Source organism: Pocillopora verrucosa, chromosome 9 (genome assembly GCF_036669915.1).
Source record: "Pocillopora verrucosa isolate sample1 chromosome 9, ASM3666991v2, whole genome shotgun sequence".
NCBI lineage: Eukaryota > Metazoa > Cnidaria > Anthozoa > Scleractinia > Pocilloporidae > Pocillopora > Pocillopora verrucosa.
Window position 1 is genome coordinate 2,255,820 of NC_089320.1, and position 20,539 is coordinate 2,276,358.

The 20,539-nt window shown below is 38.4% G+C and overlaps 2 protein-coding genes across 2 annotated transcripts; both read right to left on the reverse strand.

Moving 5' to 3' along the window:
* Window positions 1–6,724: 6,724 nt before the first annotated feature.
* LOC136283302 (contactin-associated protein-like 2) lies at window positions 6,725–8,268 on the reverse strand. The gene is made up of 2 exons (XM_066171879.1): window positions 8,235–8,268; window positions 6,725–7,896 (listed from the first exon to the last, which is right to left on the reverse strand). Exon 2 carries the CDS (start codon window positions 7,883–7,885, stop codon window positions 6,725–6,727), a length of 1,161 nt encoding a protein of 386 aa, XP_066027976.1. The 5' UTR covers window positions 7,886–7,896; window positions 8,235–8,268.
* Window positions 8,269–13,612: 5,344 nt separating this feature from the next.
* Window positions 13,613–14,417, reverse strand: LOC131791368 (contactin-associated protein-like 2). The gene has a single exon (XM_059108703.2). It carries the CDS (start codon window positions 14,415–14,417, stop codon window positions 13,635–13,637), a length of 783 nt encoding a protein of 260 aa, XP_058964686.2. The 3' UTR covers window positions 13,613–13,634.
* Window positions 14,418–20,539: the final 6,122 nt, after the last annotated feature.

Here is a 20,539-nt window from a genome sequence, read left to right on the forward strand (position 1 = left end):
TTTTTAATCCGGCCAAATCGCAGAAGTTACCCCATTGAAGCCAGCACTAGTGTGAGTGAGTATCAAAAGTAAAGTTTTCAAAAGAAAAGAAAAGAAAAGAATGGTTTTGAAAAATTTATTTAATAAAATTTATGTCAATTAACATGGATGTGATCTTCGTGGTTATGAACACCACTTCCCGTACAGGCCTGAATTATTTTCAAGCCTTTTTTTTCACTACTGCTTAAGTAGTTTTCATAACTGCGAAGATCGCTTGCGTATTCATTTCTATATCCCCAGTTCATATATATGATTTTCATATATTTATAGTCAAAAGTTATGCCAGGTGGTTTTAATACTTACCTTGCTCATTACCGTTGCAAATTCCAACCAGAAATGAAAATATTAAGAATCCTAACGATTTCATTGCCAACTTGTCTGTTTTCTTTGTTACTTTACGAGCAAGATGGCGAATAAAAGAGTAATGGCAACTTTCCGTTTAGAATACGGCTGCTTACCTCAGTGTGTGTTTTGCGACAAAATAACTTAGTTTAAATTTTCAATGGAATAGTATTGGAAAAACACAAGGGGGTGGTATAGTGGCTATATTGAATATAATACTGAAAACAGTGAAGCCGGATCAAAGAATTTACTTATCGATTTACAGAGATTTTTACTTCCTATTTTTCGAAACCGGAGACCATTTTCCCTCTCAACTTCAGTTCCTCTTTAGACAAGTGCTATATGGGGATTTCCGTTTACAAAAGTTATAGAGTTTCTTAAGGTAAGATAAGAAAATTATATTCTTCCACTGTATAGGGAATTTATTTATTTTTTCTAAAAAAGGAAGAGATTTTAAGTATAATGGAAGTCACGCAACTGAGACATCAACAAGACTGGAAAGGATTACGTCAAACTGTTTGGAAAGAGAAGCTGAAGCTTTAATTACTATTTTTGAGCAGAATTTCAATGAACTTTGCTGTTTATCAAATGCATTGGGTGTTGATATTTTCATCACGTACGAATTACCTTCCAATAGAAAAGAAAAAGTTCGAAAATAAACTCTAAGGAAATCAAATTTGGTTACCAGTTCTTGTCAACGGGGCTTTAGCACCTGCACTCAGTCTAATTAAGACACAACATAAAGATAAATACACCCTCCCTACACTGGAAAGGAGAAAATACGAAGATTTGTGTCAATACCCCTATTACAAACAGGTATACCATCCTTTGGGTGATTCCAAATTATGTAATATCGTATTCCTGCTTAAGAAAGGCAAGAAAGCCATCTTGTTAAAGTTCAATATTGGAATTTCCCGGTTGGTAAGTTTACATATAATTATACTTGTGACGAATTTAGGTTATATATTTTATTTTAAACCGCATGTATCCATGCAGCGCCTCTCTAATGATTATAATGATTACAATGCATCGTATAACTCGCTGACAGGTTGATCAATTATTGATCGTCTTTGTCTGTAGGTTCTCCTTCATTTCGGCGATGCATCGTCATCGTTAACAGAATGCTTCACATCTATTGCAGCTTGTTTAATTGCGATCGAAGAAAAACAATTACACAACAGCTTTCTAACCTTTTCTCATGAGAACTTGTGACGATTTTGGCATTCTAGACAGACAGAAAACATTTGTGGAACTTTTTTTTAAAACACTAAAAAGAAAATTTTGAAAAAAGTTGTTGAACATGGTTATAATTCAGCTGTCTATGAAAATGCTTCCTTTGCCAAATATATGAAGATTTCAGCGTAGATTTCCTTCTCAACATGACCAGTTCGTGTGGTTGTTTCGATGTGGTGTTAAAGCTGAACAATTAACAGGCGCCACATCGGCTAATAATTGGGTGACACATTGTTTTATATCTAAAAATGAGTTGCTCGTTGAAAAAAGAAAAGTGAGAAAGGAATTAAGAATGACGTCAACGCGATGTGATCTTGGACACTCACGGCCGATATGTGATTCTGGTCCCTAGTGGCCGATTTGTGATTTTGAACCCAACTAGATAATTTGTGATTTTTCACCCTAGTGGCCGATTTGTGAATTTTGGACACTAGTGGCCGATTTGTATACCGGACCCTAGAGGCCGACTTGTGATTTTGGACACTAGTGGCCCATTCATGATTTTGGAAAATAGTGTCCGATTTATGGTTTTTGATCCTAGTGGCCGATGTGGTTTAAGGACCCAGGTGGCCGATTTCCGATTGTCCATACTGGTGGCCGATTTGTGATTTTGGACCCTAGTGACTGATTTGTGAGTTAAGACCCTAGTGGCCAATTAGTGATTTTGGACCCTAGTGGCCGATTTGTGATTTTGGACCCTGGTGGACCGTTTGTGATTTTGGACGCTAAAAGCCAAGCCGATGTGGTTTCAGACCCAGGTGGCCGATTTCCGATTGTCTATAATAATAAATAATAATAATAATAATAATAACGAATTTTTATACAGGATTGAAAAACCCATCAGTGTGTAACACTGTTGTCCTTGGGGTCCTGTCAAAAATAATAAATAAATAAATAAAATAAAATTTAACAAGATATAATCATTGATCTTAAGGTCTAGAAAAGCATACAATAAAATGAAAAAAAAATTAAAAATTAAATAAAAATGCTCTGAAAAGGATACCTATAACCACGTTTAGATAGAATTTAACTAAAATAATCTCGCAATTTGTTCTTAAATTTCAGTCTCGAATCTAACGACCTTAGTTCAGCAGGCAGGTTGTTGAAAGTCTTTGCTCCTTGGTAATAGAAGCTCTTTTTACCAAATTCTAAACGAACTTTGGGTAATTTCACTGATATACCGTTATTCCTAGTGGCCTTAGAATGAACCAGCCTTTCGAAGTAGTTCTTAAAGGGTGTGCAAACATTATTCAGGAGACAGTCGAAAACAAACAGACAGCTTTTACGCTTGATCAAATTGTTCACGGATGGGGGATTAAAAGAACTATTGCCGATAACTTTAAAGCCTCGTCGTTCGATGTTCTTTATCATTTCCTTTCGGTAATCCGGAAAGCTAAGACCAAGTGTTCCGCAATAGGTAAAGATAGGTGCGATCATAGTGTTATAGATCGAATCTGCACACTTTTGGTCGATCAAAGGACGAATTGATCGCAAGAGATTGATTCTGGTTGCAGCTTTTTTATAGATTCGGTCAAAATGTGATGCGAGGTTTAGTGATGAGTCAAGGTGAACACCTAAGTACTTATAGGTAGAGGTATTATTGATGAGTGACCCATTAGCAGAAAGTTTAAGTTCCTTGTCTTGAAGGTTGATTCTTTTAGCTGTTCCAAATAACATAGACTCCGTCTTGTCCTTTTTTAGGTTAATGATCAGTTCGTTGTCTTTAAACCACTCGCACAGGTTATTCATATCCTCGCTAAGGCTTCTCTGTATAGTATCAATATCTTTAGAAGAGGTATAGATGACTGAATCGTCGGCATAAGTGATAATCTTCGAATGTTGAAGCGGTTTATGTACATCGTTGAAAAAGATAATGAATAAGATAGGACCCAGGATACTTCCCTGAGGAACACCTGTGAGAATGGGTTGAGGTTCTGATAGCACGCCTTTATATTGGACAACTTGTGATCTGCAGAAAAGGTAATCAGTGAACCATGCGAGTTCTGTTCCACGAACTCCGTAAGTTGAAAGCTTGCTCAGGAGGCCAGAGTGACTGATGGTGTCAAACGCCTTGGATAGATCGATGAAAACACAGCCTGTCAGGTTACCATTTTCACCTTCTCTTCTGATAACATCGGTAAGATGAGTAACGGCCAGTTCAGTAGAGCGCATGCGACGGAAGCCGTACTGAAAATGAGAAAGTAGACCATTCTGTTCAAAATGAGCCATCAGCTGCTTAAATACCACTTTCTCCAGGATCTTTGACATTGAAGGAAGTATTGAAATAGGCCTATAATTGTCGATTTCGGCCATTGAACCAGATTTAAAAAGTGGTACAATTTTAGCCGCTTTCCAGTCAGTAGGTACAGACCCTGTTGCGAGAGACAGGTTAATTATATGCGTGAGAGGCTTGGCTATTATATCAGCAGAGTCCTTTAACATTCCAGAAGGAAAGTTGTCAAGGCCAGAGGACTTATTTCTCTTAAGGCTCTTTAATGCATTAAAGACAACCTTTTCCGAGACTGATCTAAACTCAAAGTTCTCTAGCGGCTGCTGGGTGTCTATTGTAAGGGGCCTTTTCCAGACAAAATTGCAAAGAGGGAAGATGGTGGTGGTGGTGGCCAATTTGTGATTTTGGACCCCAGTGACCGATTTGTGAGTATAGACCCTAGGGGCCAATTAGTAATTTTGTACCCTAGTGGCCGATTTGTGATTTTGGATCCTGGTGGACTATTTGTGATTTTGGACGCTAAATGCCAATTTGTGATATTAAACGCTTGTGGCAGATATGAAATTTTGCACCCTAGTGGCCAATTTGTGATTTTGGACCCTAGTAGACGATTTGTGATCTTGGACCCTAGAGGCCGATTTGTGATTTTGAACACTAGCGATCCATTTGGAATTTTGAACCTTAGCGGCCGATTTGGAATTTTAGACCCTAGTAGCCAATTTTAACTTTCGAACACAAGTGGTCGATTTCTGATTTTGGACCTTAGAGGCCGATTTCTGATTTTGGACACCAGTAGACGATTTGTGAGAAAGCAGAGATCTTCTCATTCATTTTGCCTGTTGGACTAATTCTGATTTTCAACTTCTTTTCTCTGGGATACACTAGCTTTCATATCATTAGAATTCGAAAGGTGAGTACAATATATACTATGCTTATTTAAACAAAGGGCATTGAAAGCCAACCGTCTGTCTGTCTGCACTTTGCCTATTCAACTGTTTGTCCGACGGCTTGCATGACCTACAAAACACCGGAAACAAATCTGAATTTTAAAACAAGGGCTATTCACATTTTGGTTATTTCAGAGAGCCAGACAAGTGACCTAGCCACAGGAAAGCTCTAACGTGGCTTTAATCTTTGTTAAAATGGCCTCAGTGATGGGTGTGACATGGATTTTTGGGATTGCTGCGAACCTAAAGGCTCTTTCATGCCTGTGGTACCCGTACGTTGTTCTAAACAGTCTTTAAGGTAAGTGCCCTTCAGCGTAACAAAGCTGGTTGGGGCCGGAGAAAGAATGTGACGCTTTCTTCATTGGAATCAACAGAAACAAGTTTTCCAATGTAGAAGTCTCACTGTAATAATTGTTGGTTGATCACATTAAATAGTTCCTATGGCAATGACACTGAAATCTGTCACAAGAAAGAACTACTGGATGGAATAAATACAAAGAAATGAACTTTTTTCAACATTTAACAAAGTGAAGTGTAACAAATAGACACAATCGAAATTTCGAGTTGTGTCTTACGTTTTAGGGCTAACTACCCCAGTATATAACCTAGGAAAATGTATGGATTTGTTACCAACAAGACTGCTAGGCTTGATGCCAGCCCAGAAAAAGGTGTTGAAATGTCTACCAGATAAAATGTTAATGAATTTAGGAGCAAAACTTGGTCTCGATTAACGTAACGGAGCGATTATTTACTTCAAAATAAGAGTCTGCAAGAGTCTGCAGTCTGCAGTCTGAACTTTAATATAGTCTGCAATATATTCGGATTTTCATGCATTTCGCAGTGTTCTCCATGGAGTGATTGCCATAAAGCCTTTTTCCTTGGCTACACCATTTAATATGATTTGATTGGCACCAGACCTCTGTGAGGATGAATTACTTAACATGACGTCTTTTCAAGAATTTCTACTTTTATCAGTTTAATTATTTGCCTTTCTTCGCGTTCTCTTCATTTACCTGTCCTTTGCTAAAACTGGGTATTATTTATAAAAGTAATTTAAATTCAGTGAGTGCGTAAGCATTTGATTGTTAAAATTTTTGGCGTTACTACTCCGTTTTAGGTGCACATTTAGCATGTTCCACTTCTTGACTGCTCTTACAAAGAATGTTCGATCACCTTCGTTTTTCTTTTTTATTGTATTCTAATAATATTCTTATGATCCCCCTCATTGGCAGTCGATTTGACAATCAATTCTACAGTGCCCCCTTTGTTCTCCGTTGTCAATGACAGCTCATCCCTTCTTCCGTCTTGAAAATCATGCGACTGCTCCTGAAATAAAACTAGGGACTGGATCCTAAGATGTATTGATGAACATGTGTATCTACAGACGACAATTAAATAAATCGGAAACACCAGTGAAAGAAAGGGAAAACAAAATAAAACATTTTACCGGATAGCGATTTTCTCAGTGAGTATACAATTTCTTTGATTCTTACTTTTCATAATCTCGACTCAAGAAGGCTTGAAAATGGTTAAAACAATTATCTGATGGTTGAGCATCTTTCCAAAAAGGAAGTATTTACACTCACTAAAATAACATTGGAAAAGTCCATGAAAGTTCTGTTGAACGACATTTTGCAGTAGCCATATAATGCAACAGTAAAAATGCAGTCGGAATACTACATTTTTACAGCATTAGTACTGATCTAGTGTTAAAAATCTGGTATAGTACTTGAAAATGCAATGTAAGCTTACCTTTTTTGAATGCAGAGAACAATTTCTTTTGATAATTTTTTTTTCAAGCGACAGAACATTCAAAAGGAAAGTTCAATGCGACTTTATTTTAGCTTTTTAACCATTGAGTTATGCAGGGGATGATTAACCTGTTTTTTTCCAAACCGATATTTAAAATACGTAGTGACTGGTTACCGAGTTTTCATGTTTTCAATTTGTCTGCACCTGGGTCATAGCACTCCAGTTTTCCTAAGGTGTGGTATCCTTTTTCATTTTCTTGCCCCGTGTCACCAAATCTTAGCTGTTTGACGGGAAGGTGGGACTTGATGGTAAGAAAACCGCTGTCTTCTCGCCAATTGTTATCATTTTTATCACAGTTACACTTCAGTGATCTGTCATCGGTGACAATGGCGCACGATCTAGTTAAACCACATGCACAGCCACCAGTTTTGAAGTTTGCTCCCCCCCAGTACGTCATTTTTTGGCCGTCACGTGAAACCCACCATGAATATCCACCTTCAATTAATCTGGCGTGAAAACACTCGTATTTGATGAACTGTTGACAGTTATCGGAGGCTTCCGTCAGAGCTTTTAATTGAGATATACTGGCAGATCTGTAATGAACATCAAGGGAATATTTACCAGGCTCTTCGTATCCTATCACCTGCGTTCTATTTTCACCGTCGTGACCGACGACTGTCACTCCAACCCCTCCTTTGTCAGTCATGTTACAGTAAACAGGAAATGGATCCTCCCCAAGAACACCGTCAGGATCGATGAAGTAATCACCACTAACGTCGATGATGTTTGCCTTCACTTTGGAGCAGGTTTCAGGGTATTTGACATGAAGGGAGACACTTGTTTGAATTGAGCTGAATGCATCCGTCGCATTGCAAGTGTAGGTACCAGAATGAGATATGTTAGCAGATAAAATGATCAAAGCATTCAAGGAGTCAACAGACGCCCCCGAAGGTAAGGAAAAAGTTCCATCGTACATCCATAGGATGGTTGGCTTCAGGTCGCTTGAAGCAGAGCAACGCAGATCGACAGCTTTATACGCCATCACTGTCACATTCGACGGAGGCTTTATGACAAATTTGAGAGCTGAATAAACACGAAGGAGAACTGATGATGATTTGGTACCCCTGGGGTTTGTCGCAGTACACACGTAAAAGCCGTTGTCCTTTGTAGTGATATTTAGTATGGTGAGATTTCCTTCACGAGTAATGGTCCTCGCGCTGGAAAGAATCCCATCAGACCTTTTCCATATGATCCTGTCTGGTTTAGGATTACCTGTCACATTACACATTACAGTAACGTTCCTACCCTCCACAGTCTCAATTAGGTCGGGAACAACTTGCATTGAAGGCGGTCCTAGAACACCAAAATGACAATAAGCCATGGGAATAACGTAAACAATCCCCATCATCGATCAAGACTATCGTTTACTTTATACAAGATCTGATAGTAACCGCCGTTCTGAGCCGACGACTTTTATGCAGTCAGCTCCATTTTATGTCAGACCCATTACCAGTCGATCACTATGAGCAAGAGGCCAAGAGAGGTCCTCTGCAAGAATTCCTCGTCCACCCCAGCAATTTAAGACCACAAAAGCCATTTAAGACCTCATATAAAATCATGTTGTATAGCTGTCTCCCTCACTCCTCTGTGTCCTCCTGATACCTTAAAATTTTCTTATTTACTCAACATACCTTCAGTGCAGTTTTCTCCCAATAGTCCATTTGCGCAAACACAACGATAACCCTTTCTTGTGAAGCCAGTTTGGCATCGCTTTGTTGATGGGCAAAGCCCACTGGAACAGCGGTTCTGCGAAGATATAAAAACATTTATAGAATATGTCGTTTCGGTACCCAGCTACCTCCCCTCTTCCGGCTAATCCATCTATACAAATGCACCCATTTATTTATAAATAAATTTCAAGATTCATGCATACATTCATCATTTCATACATGTGCGAATGCATACGTGCATTCATGCACGTGCATTCGTGCATCCAGGCATTTATCCATCCTATGCATCCTCTTTTCCATCTACAGAAAAGAAAGTTTGAACGATGGTTTTCTTCACCACACAACATGAAAAGTGAAAAAAAACTCACACATCTCTTTCATTTTTGATTTGATTTTCTTTTTTCATACATTTAAGATACATGATAATTTTATCGACGAAAACTTAAAGGAATTACTCATGAGAATAGGTCAACTCACCTTAAATGATTTGTAAATAGTCCCTTTTTTGTATCTTAGATCCTGTTGATTATTTGCGAGATCTGAATCACTCAATTCGCACAAAAGTTTTCCATTCTGTTGCGGTTTTAGATTGTAGGAAACACAATCAGCTTCCATGAAGCAGTTCACTTCACATGCGCTGGCTGTCTCAATCTCCATCATTTTGAAAACGTGTTTCTCGAGGATGAAGTCCTGCTTTGCGGGGTTCATCTCTACTTGCCGACAGTTTTCTAAAAATCAGGCAAAATAAAGTATGGTTTCTGTATCTAGAAGAGCAACCTATTCTTTCAAGGAAGTATCAAAATTGTTCGTCTCATGAAGCTTTCTTTTTCTTATAATAATATCTGAGACTTAAAAAACTAATTTCCATAAAGCTGTAACCATTACTTCCATCCTAATGTTTTGATGATGGATGAATACTTCTTCCGAAAAAAATCGTTCAATCAAATCAACAAGGTGAACGATAGAAGCTATGTTCTTAGCAATTTTGATCGATGATTTTTAATCTGGCCAAATCGCAGAAGTTACCCTATTGAAGCCAGCACTAGCGTGAGTGAGTATTTCAAATAAAGTGTTCAGAAGAAAAGAAAAGTTTTGAAAATTTTATTTAATAAAATTTACGCCTGTGAATATGCAAGCGATCTTCGCAGTTATGAGCACTACTTCCCATGCAGGCTTCAATTTTTTTTGGCCTAATTTTCTTCTTAACTTCTGCTTAATTAGTTTTCGTATTTCATATTCATTTCTATATCCGCGGTTCGCATATATGATTTTCATATATTTACGGTCAAAAGTTACGCCAGGTGGCTTTAATACTCACCTTTCTCTTTACCGCTGCAAATACCAACCAGAAATGAAAAAAGTAAGAATCCTGACAATTTCATCGCTAACTTGTCTGTTCTCTTTGATGCTTTACGAGCGAGATGGCGAATGAAAGAGTAACGTCAACTTTCCGTTTAGAATACGGCTGCTTACCCCAGTGTGTGTTTTGCGACAAAAAAACTCACTTTCAATTTTTGATGGAACAGTATTGGACGAACATTAGGCGATGACATAGCGGTTACATAATTAAATTTGATACGGCAAAACGGTCAAGGTAGATCAAAAGATTTACATATCGATTTACAGAGGTTTTTCTATTTCTCGAAACTGCAGACCGTTTCTCTCTAGGTCGCTGTGATAATATTATCGTTATTTATCTCTACAATTGAAATTGTCTCCCCTTTTTTTAAACTTTTAAGTTGTGTTGCTTCTGAGCACTTAGCAGGTGCCACAACTGGTTACAATTTGATTTCATCTTTAGTTGCTCTTCAGACAAGTGAGGATTTTCCTTTACCAAAGTTATGCACGTTCTAAAGATAAGAATTATTATATCCCTCCAATTTAAAAGGAATCATTTTTTTTCCTGAAAAAAGCAAGGATTTAAAGTATAGGGGAAGTTGCCAAACTCAGACATCAGCAAGAGGGGAAAGAACTAATTACGTCAAACTGTGTCATAGTGCAAAGAAAAGCTGATTATTATATTTTGCGCGCTACAAGCCTTAATTGCTATTGTTGAGCAGAATTTCAATGAATATTGGTGCTTATCAAATTCATTGAGCGTTGATATTTTAATCATGTAAGAGTTACTTCTGAATAAAAAGGAAAATGTAAGAAACTAAAATCTAGGGAAATCAAATTTGGTTACCATTTCCTGTCAACGGGGTTTCAGCACTTGCAGTCAGTCTAATAAAGACTAATTAGGTCAAGATAAACAAACCCTCCATACACTGAAAAGGAGAAAATAAGAAGTATGTGTTGATACCCCTATTACAAACAGGTATACCATTTTTTGAGTGATTATAAATTATATAATATAAAGCCGAACAGCAAACAGGCGCCACATTGGCTAACGAATGGGAGACACATTTATATATCTAAAAATACGTTGCTCGTCGAATAAAGAAAAGTGGAAGAGGAACTGAGCACGACGTTAACAACAATGACATTTTCTAGAAAAAGGCTTGTGATTTCGGACACTCATGACTGATATATGATTCTGGACCCTAGTGGCCGATTTGTGACTTTGGACCCTAGTGATCAATTTGTGATGATGGACCCTTTTGGCGTATTTGTGATTTTGGACCCTCGTGGCCGATTTATGATTTTAGACCCCAGTGGCCGATCTTTTTACAGGGACATTTATGGCCGATTTGTGATTTGTGACCCTCGTGGCCGATTTATGATTTTAGATCCCAGTGGCCGATCTTTTTACTGGGACATTTATGGCCGATTTGTGATTCTTGATTTTAGCCACTAGTAGCCGATTTTTGATATTGGACCCTAGTGGCTGATAAGTGATTTGGACTCTCATGCCCAATTTGTGAATTTAGACACTAGTGGCCAATTTGTAATTTTGAACACTAGTAGCCGATTCATGATTTTGGACACAAGTAGCAGTTTTTTCGATTTTGGACCCTACTGTCCGATTTGTGATTTTAAACGATAGAGGCTGATATGTGATTGTGGACCCTAGTGGCCGATTTGTAATTTTGAACCCTTGTTACTGATTTGTGATTATGGACCCTAGTGGCCGATCTGTGATTATGGACTCTCGTGGCCAATTTTTTTATTTTGGACCCTAGTGCTCGATTTGTGATTATGGGCCCTTCTGGCCGATTTGGGATTTTAGACTCTAGTGGCCAATTTGTGATTTTGGACCCCAGTGGCCGATTTGTAGATTTGGGCCCTTGTGTCCGATTTGTGATTTTGGACCCTAGTGTTCGATTTGTGATTATGGACCCTTCTGGCCGATTTGTGATTTTGGGCCCTAGTGGCTGAATTGTGATTTTAGACTCTAGGGGCCAATTTGTGATTTTGGACCCTGGTGGCCGATTTGTAGATTTGGGTCCTTGTGACCAATTTGTGATTTTGGACCCTAATGGCCCATTTGTGATTTTGGACTCCGGTGGCCAATTTGTAGATTTGGACCCTTGTGTCCGATTTGTGAGTTTGGACTCAGGTGGCTGGTTTGTAATTTGGGACCCCGGTGGCTGATTTCTGATTCAAAACAGAGGCCGATTTCTGATCATGCATACTAGTGGCCAATTTGTGATTTTGGACCCTAGTGGCCGATTTGTAATTTCGAACCGTAGTGACCGATTTGTGATTATGGACCCTCCTGGCCGATTTGTGAGTTAGGACACTAGTGCCGAATTTTTTTTTATTTCGGACCCTATTGGGCGATTTGTGATTTTACTCGCTAATAGCCGGTTTGTGATTTTGGACCCTAATGGCCGATTAGTGATTTTGAACCCTGGTGGACTAGCTATTTATGATTTTGGAGAATAATGACCGACTTGTGATTTTGGACCCTTGAGGCCGATTAGCGATTTTGAACCCTAGTGGACTATTTGTGACTCTGGACCCTGCTGGGCTATTTGTGATTTTGGACCCTGCTGGACTATTTGTAATTTTGGAACCTGCAGGACTATTTGTGACTTTGGACGCAGAAGTCTAATTTGTGAGCATTAGTGGCCGGTATGAAATTTTGCACCCTAGTGGCCAATTTGGGACTTTGGAAAATAAAACGTCTGGACAGAATAAATAAAAAGTGATGAACTTTTTTTAACAGCCAACAAAGTTAAGGGTAACAAATAGATATTCGAAACTTTGAGTTGTGTCTTAAATTTTAGGGTTAACTATCCCAGCGTATAACCTAGAAAAGAATATGGTTAATGGATTGTTGCCAACAAGACTGTTAGGCTTAATTCATCTTCCTGTCCTTTGTTGCTATTGGCTTGGAGAAAAGCCAATTTTCCAAAGTCCTTAGGAAGCAAGCACCACAGACGAATGAGAAAGAATGGGAAAATTGAACCCCAGGGAGCAATGCTTCTGCCTCGAGGCTGAAAGCTACGATACCTATATCAAGCAAGTGAAGCAGTGTCGCTGATTCAAGAGACGCAGAAGCAAATTCGCCAATATTCTGGAAAAAGAGGAAAACAGAGTCAAAGACTTGATGTCGCTTATTGCCGCAAGGTCTTATTTGAGCCATGCTTTTTGGGTGGTCAAAGGACTTCGAATGTTCCTTATAGGTGGAGTTTTTTAAATAATCAAATCTTTCTTTGCTTGTGAAATAGAAGCCCTTTGGACAGTTTCGCAAAAACTTGACTTTTATAGGTGTATTTTCTCATTGATTTAGATTTTTAGAGTGTAGTCGGATAAGGAAGGGTTAAACTATTTCAATAACAGCAATATAAATTTTGCTTATTTTCATGCAGAGACCATTTTTTAAATTTTTTTTTCAAGCGACAGAACATTTGGGAGGAAAGTTCAATATGACCTTCTCTTAGGTTTTCCAACCTTCGAGTAATGCAGAGTGTGAATAACCTGTTCTGTTCCAAACCTTCATTCAAAAGACATTGTGAATAAGGGGAATCCTTTGGCAGAAGAATATATTACACTGGTGATAACGACAGTCTTCGGAAGAAAACAACGCTATTGTTTTTCAGATAAACAAACCTCACGTTCCAGTTTAAAAGAGAAACAAACTGATTGTATATGTCTTTAATAAAGTACTGATTCTATTACTGAATTAACTTTTTCAATATACAGCTTAATTAATGATGGATTAATGATGTGGGGGAGACTGGATTAGACAGCTCTTCTATTCAGTGTCACATAACCAAAAATCAATTGAGCCAACAATCAAACAGAAAAGAGGAGAAACATGATGATAAAAGCAATGAGTACTGGTTATAACCATGCAAAAAAACCTCCAGCGCAGGAATTATGTCAAGCAATCAAGTAGTGATTGGGTGTAGTTTTACATATGATTTGTTACGACTATGCTCCGAGTTTTCATGTTTTCAATTTTGTCTGCACTTAGGTCACACCATTGCACTCTAGTTTTCCTAATGTGTGGTATCCTTCTTCACCAAGATGTGCACCTCCCGTGTCACCAAATCTTAGCTGTTTGACGGGAAGGTGGGACTTGATGGTTAGAAAACCGCTGTCTTCCCGCCAATTCTTATCATTTTTATCACAATTACACTTCAGTAATTGGTCATCGGCGCACGATCTAGTTACGCCACATGCGCAGCCACCAGTTTTGAAGTTTGCTCCCCCCCAGTACGTCATGTTCTGGCCGTCACGCGAAACCCACCATGAATGTCCATCTTTGATTAATGAGGCGTGGAAACACTCGTATTTGATGAACTGTTGACAGTTATCAGAGGCTTCCGTCAGAGCTTTTAACTGAGATATGCTGGCAGATCTGTAATGAACATCAAGGGAATATTTACCAGGCCCTTCGTATCCTATCACCTGCGTTCTTTTTTCCCTGTCGTGACCGACGACTGTCACTCCCACGCCCCCTTTGTCAGTCATGTTACAGTAAACAGGAAATGGATCCTCGCCAAGAACACCATCAGGATCGATGAAGTAATCACCACTTACGTCGCTGATGTTTGCCTTCACTTTGGAGCATGTTTCAGGGTATTTGACATGAACGGTGACGCTTGTTTGAATTGAGCTGAATGCATCAGTCGCATTGCAAGTGTAGGTACCAGAATGAGATATGTTGGCAGATAAAATGATCATAGTATTCAAGGAGTCAACAGACGCCCCTGAAGGTAAGGAAAAAGTTCCTCCATACATCCATAACATGGTTGGCTTCAGGTCGCTTGAAGCAGAGCAACGCAGAATGACAGCTTCATATGCCATCACTATGACATTCGACGGAGGCTTTATGACAAATTTGAGAGCTGAATAGACATGAAGGAGAACTGACGATGATTTGGTACCCCTGGGGTTTGTCGCAGTACACACGTAGAAGCCGTTGTCTTTGGTAGTGATATTCAGTATGGTGAGATTTCCTTCATTAACAATGGTCCTCGCGCTGAGAAGAATCCCATCAGACCTTTTCCATATGATCCCGTTTGGTTTAGGATAAGCTGTCACGTTACACATCATAGTAATGTTCCTACCCTCCACAGTTTCAATTATGTCGGGAAGAACTTGCACCAAAGGCGGTCCTAGAATACAAAAAGGTAATAAGCCATGGCAATAATGTAAATAGTCTCATTAAAGCATCGATCAAGACCACCGTTTACTTTATTCAAGATCTGATAGTAGGCGTTGTCCTGAGGCGAGGACTTTATGCAGTCAGCTCCATTTTACGTTAGACCTCTTAACAGTCGATCATTACGGGCAAGGGGCCAAAATAGGTCCTCTGAAGGAATTTCTTGTCCATCCCAGCAATATAAGACCACAAAAGCCATTTAAGACCTCATATATAATTATGTGGTATAGCTTTCTCCCTCACACCTCCACTCTCCTTCTGATACCTTAAAATTTCTCATCTAATTAAATTCAAAGATCTTCCAAATTTAACGACTTCTTAAAGAGAACTGCACGATTGTTGTGAATGACCAATCAACTCAACATACCTTCAGTGCAGTTTTGTCCCAGTAGTCCATTTGCGCAAACACAGCGATAACCCTTCCTGGTGAAGCCAGTTTGGCATCGCTTTTTCGATGAACAAAGCGTACTGGAACAGAAGTTCTGTGAAGATATAAAAATATTTATAGAATTTATTGCTCTGGTACCCTTCCTCCTCCCTTCTTCCAGCTAATTCATCCATACCGATCCACGTATTTACTTATTTATTAATTTCAAAATGCACGCAAACATCCATCAATTCATTCACGTACAAATGCACGCATGCATTTACGCATTCATGCATTCATCCATCCTATGTATCCTATGAATTTAAAATATATGATCGTTTTATCCACGAAAACTTCACGGAATTGTATGTGAGAATAAGTCAGCTCACCTTAAATGATTTGTAAACAGTCCCTTTTTGTATCTTAGATCCTGTTGATTATTTGTGTGATCTGAATCACTCAATTCGCACAAAAGTTTTCCATTCTGTTGCGGTTTTAGATTGTAGGAAACACAGTCAGCTTCCACGAAGCAGTTCACTTCACATGCGCTGGCTGTCTCAATCTCCATCATTTTGAAAACATGTTTCTCGAGGATGAAGTCCTGCTTTGCGGGGTTCATCTCTACTTGCCGACAGTTTTCTTAAAATTAAGCAAACTGAAATTAATTTCCATAAATTTTTAACCATTACTTTTGTCTTGATATTGTGATGGTTGATGAACACTTGTTCCGAAGAAAATCTTTACACCAATTCAACAAGGTGAGCGATAGAAACTATCTTCTTAGCGATTTTGATCGATAATTTTTTTAATCCGGCCAAATCGCAGAAGTTACCCCATTGAAGCCAGCACTAGCGTGAGTGAGTATCAAAAGATAAAGTTTTCAAAAGAAAAGAAAAGAATGGTTTTGAAAAATTGATTTAATAAAATGTATGCCAATGAACATGGATGTGATATTCATGGTTGTGAACACTACTTCCCTACAGGCCTGAATTATTTTCAAGCCTTTTTTTGCACTACTGCTTAAGAAGTTTTTATAACTGCGAAGATCGCTTGCATATTCATTTCTATATCCGCAGTTCATACACATGATTTTCATATATTTATAGTCAAAAGTTATGCCAGGTGGCTTTAATACTTACCTTGCTCTTTACCGCTGCAAATTCCAACCAGAAATGAAAATATTAAGAATCCTGACGATTTCATCACCAACTTGTCTGTTTTCTTTGTTACTTTACGAGCGAGATGGCGAATAAAAGAGTAACGGCAACTTTCCGTTTAGAATACGGCTGCTTACTTCAGTGTGTTTTTCGACAAAATAACTAAGTTTAAATTTTTAATGGAATAGTATTGGGAAAACACAAGGGGGTGGTATAGTGGCTATATTAAATATAATACTGAAAACAGTGAAGCCGGATGAAAGAATTTACGTATCGATTTACAGAAATCTTAACTTCCTATTTTTCGAAACTGCAGACCGTTTTCCCTCTCAACTTCAGTTCCTTTCAGACAAGTGCTATGTGGGGATTCCGTTTACAAAAGTGATAGAGTTTCTTAAGGTAAGATAAGAAAATCATATTCCTCCACTCTACAGGGAATGTTTTTTTTTCTGAAAAAGGAAGGGATTTTAAGTACAATGGAAAAACGCAACCGAGACATCAACAAGACTGGAAAGAATTAATTACGTCAAACTGTTTGCAAAGAGAAGCTGATTATCATATTTTCCTTGCTTCAGGCTTTAATTAATATTTTTGAGTAGAATTTCCACGAACTTTGCTGTTTATCAAATGCATTGGGTGTTGATATTTTCATCACGTACGAATTACCTTCTAATAAAAAAGAAAAAGTTCGAAAATAAACTCTAAGGAAATCAAATTTGGCGACCAGTTCTTGTCAACGGGGCTTTAGCACCTGTACTCAGTCTAATTAAGACACAACATAAAGATAAATACACCCTCCCAACACTGGAAAGGAGAAAATACGAAGATTTGTGTCGATACCCCTATTACAAACAGGTATACCATCCTTTGGGTGATTCTAAATTATGTAATATCGTATTCCTGCTTAAGAAAGTCAAGAAGGCCATCTTGTTAAAGTACAATATTGGAATTTCTCGGTTGCTAAGTTTACATATAATTATACTTGTGACGAATTTAGGTTATATATTTTATTTTAAACCGCATGTATCCATGCAGCGCCTCTATAATGATTATAATGATTATAATGGTATCATATAACTCGCTGACAGGTTGATCATTAATTGGTCGTCTTTGTCTTTAGGTTCTCCTTCATTTCGGCGATGCATCGTCATCGTTAATAGAATGCTTCACATCTATTGCAGCTTGTTTTATTGCGATCGAAGAAAAGCAAGTACACAACAGCTTTCAAACTTTTTCTCATGAGAACTTGTGACGATTTTGGTATTCTAGACAGACAGAAAACATTTTTTAACCTTTTTGTATTAGTTCCTGATAATTTTCTCTAAAACACTAAAAGAAAATTTTGAAAAAAAAGTTGTTGAACATGGTTATAATTAAGCTGTCTATGAAAATGCTTCCTTTGCCAGATATATGAAGATTTCAGCGTAGATTTCCTTCTTAACATGATCAGTTCGTGTGGTTGTTTCGATGTGGTGCTAAAGCTGAACAATTAACAGGCGCCACATTGGCTAATAAATGGGTGAAACATTGTTTTATATCTAAAAATGCGTTGCTCGTTGAAAAAAGAAAAGTGAGAAAGGAATTGAGAATGACGTGAACGCGACGTGATTTTGGACACTCATGGCCGATACGTGATTCTCGTCCCTAGTGGCCGATTTGTGATTTTGGACCCTACTAGCTGATTTGTAATTTTTCACCCTAGTAGCCGATTTGTGATTTTGGACACTAGTGGCCGATTTGTATACCGGACCCTAGAGACCGACTTGTGACTTTGGACACTAGTGGCCAATTTGTAATTTTGGACACTAGTGGCCTATTTATGATTTTGGACAATAGTGTCCGATTTGTAGTTTTTGACCCTAGTGGCCGACGTTGTTTCAGGACCCAGCTGGCCGATTTCGATTGTCCATACTGGTGGCCGATTTGTGATTTTGGACCCTAGTGACTGATTTGTTAGTTAAGACACCAGTGGCCAATTAGTGATTTTGGACCCTAGTTGCCGATTTGTGATTTTGGATCCTGGTGGACCGTTTGTGATTTTGGACGCTAAGAGCCAAGCCGATGTGGTTTCAGACCCCGGTGGCCGATTTCCGATTGTCTATTTTTGTGGCCAATTTGTGATTTTGGACCCTAGTGACCGATTTGTGAGTTTAGACCCTAGAGGCCAATTAGTGACTTTAGACCCTAGAGGCCGATTTGTGATTTTGGATCCTGGTGGACTATTTTTTATTTTGGACGCTAAATGCCAATTTGTGATATTGAACGCCTGTGGCCGATATGAAACTTTGCACCCTTGTGGCCGATTTGTGATTTTGGACCCCAGTGGACGATTTGTGATCTTGGACCCTAGAGGCCGATTTGTGATTTTGAACACTAGCGATCGATTTGGAATTTTGAACCCTAGTGGCCGATTTGGAATTTTAGACCCTAGTAGCTAATTTTAACTTTCGGAAACTACTGGCCGATTTCTGATTTTGGACCTTAGAGGCCGATTTCTGATTTTGGACACCAGTAGACGATTTGTGAGAGAGCAGAGATCTTCTCATTCATTTTGCCTGTTGGACTGATTCTGATTTTCAACTTCTTTGCTCTGGGATACACTAGCTTTCATATCATTAGAATTCGGCAGGTGAGTACAATATATACTATGCTTATTTAAACAAAGGACATCGAAAGCCAACCGTCTGTCTGTCTGCGCTTTGCCTATTCAACTGTTTGTCCGACGGCTTGCATGACCTACACAACACCGCAAACAAATCTGAATTTTAAAACCAGGGTTATTCACATTTTGATTATTTCAGAGAGCCAGACAAGTGACCAAGCAACAGCAAAGCTCTAACGTGGCTTTGCTCTTTGTTAAAATGGCCTCAGTGATGGGTGTGACATGGATTTTTGGGATTGCTGCCTACAGGCTCTTTCATTCCAGTCTTCAAGGTAAGTGTTTGGGCCAGAGAAAGAATGGAACGTTTTCTTCATTGGAATCACCAGACACAATTGTTCCGACGTAGTAGCTGACCTTAAATTAGAAAAAACAGTCTCACTGTAATAATTGCTGGTTGATCACATTAAATAGTTCCTATGGCAATGACACTAAAATATGTCATAAGCAAGAACTACTGGACGGAATAAATCAAAAGTAATGAACTTTTTTCTAAAGTTCTAAAGTTTCATATTTTAGGGTTACCTACCCCAGCATATAACCTAGAAAAATGTATGGATTCGTTTCCAACAAGACTGTTAGGCTTAATGCCAGCCCAAAAAAGATGTTGAAATGTCTACCAGATAAAATTTTAATGAATTTAGGAGCAAAAATTGGTCTCGATTAACGCAATGAAGAGATCATTTATTTCAAAATAAGAGTCTGCAATATATTCAGATTTTCAATAATTTCAAAATTCTCTAAATGGAAGTCCTTTGGACAGTATTTTGCTTTTTCTATATTTTTAGAGTGCGTAGAGTGCGCGCCTCGATAGCTATAACCAATCTCCAATGAATGATTGTTTTATTAGATTTCATTAGATCCTGAATGTTTCGATATTTACAGCCATTTTTCGGCTCCGTAACAGCTGGTGCTATGCATTTCCTCATAATCTGCTTACAGAAAACCAATCAGAACACCAGAAATGCAATACTCAGAGCTGAAAATTTGAGAACTAAAAATTATTAAAAACTTTATGAAATTAATTTACATTAGGAGAGTGCGTAAGCATTTGATTGTATAAAATTGGTTTAAAAAGTGAACGCTTACAAATTTTGGCGTTACTACTCCGTTTCAGGTGCACATTTAGCATGTTCCATTTCTTGAGTGTTCTTACACAGAATGTCCGACCACCTTCGTTTTTCTCTTTTATTGTATTCTAATAATATTCTTATGATCTTCCTCATTGGCAGTCGATTTGACAGTTAATTTCCTACAGCACCCCCTTTATTCTTTGTTGTCAACGACAGCTCATCCCTTCTTTCCTCCTAAAAGTCATTTGATTCCTCCCGAAATAAGTCTAGGGACTGGACCCTAAGATGCATTGATTTATATGTGATTCTACTGACGACAATTAAATCAATCGGAAACACCAGTGAAAGAAAGGGAAAACAAAATAGAACATTTCACCTGAAAGCGTTTTTCTCAGTGAGTATAAAATTTCTTTGATTCTTAATTTTCATGATCGCAACTCAAGAAGGCTTG

What these genes read in the sequence shown, in the direction of transcription:
- LOC136283302 (XM_066171879.1), bottom strand. Translation starts at nt 7,885, where the DNA reads ATGCAAGTTGTTCCCGACCTAATTGAGACTGTGGAGGGTAGGAACGTT.
- LOC131791368 (XM_059108703.2), bottom strand. Translation starts at nt 14,417, where the DNA reads ATGTTATGGATGTATGGAGGAACTTTTTCCTTACCTTCAGGGGCGTCT.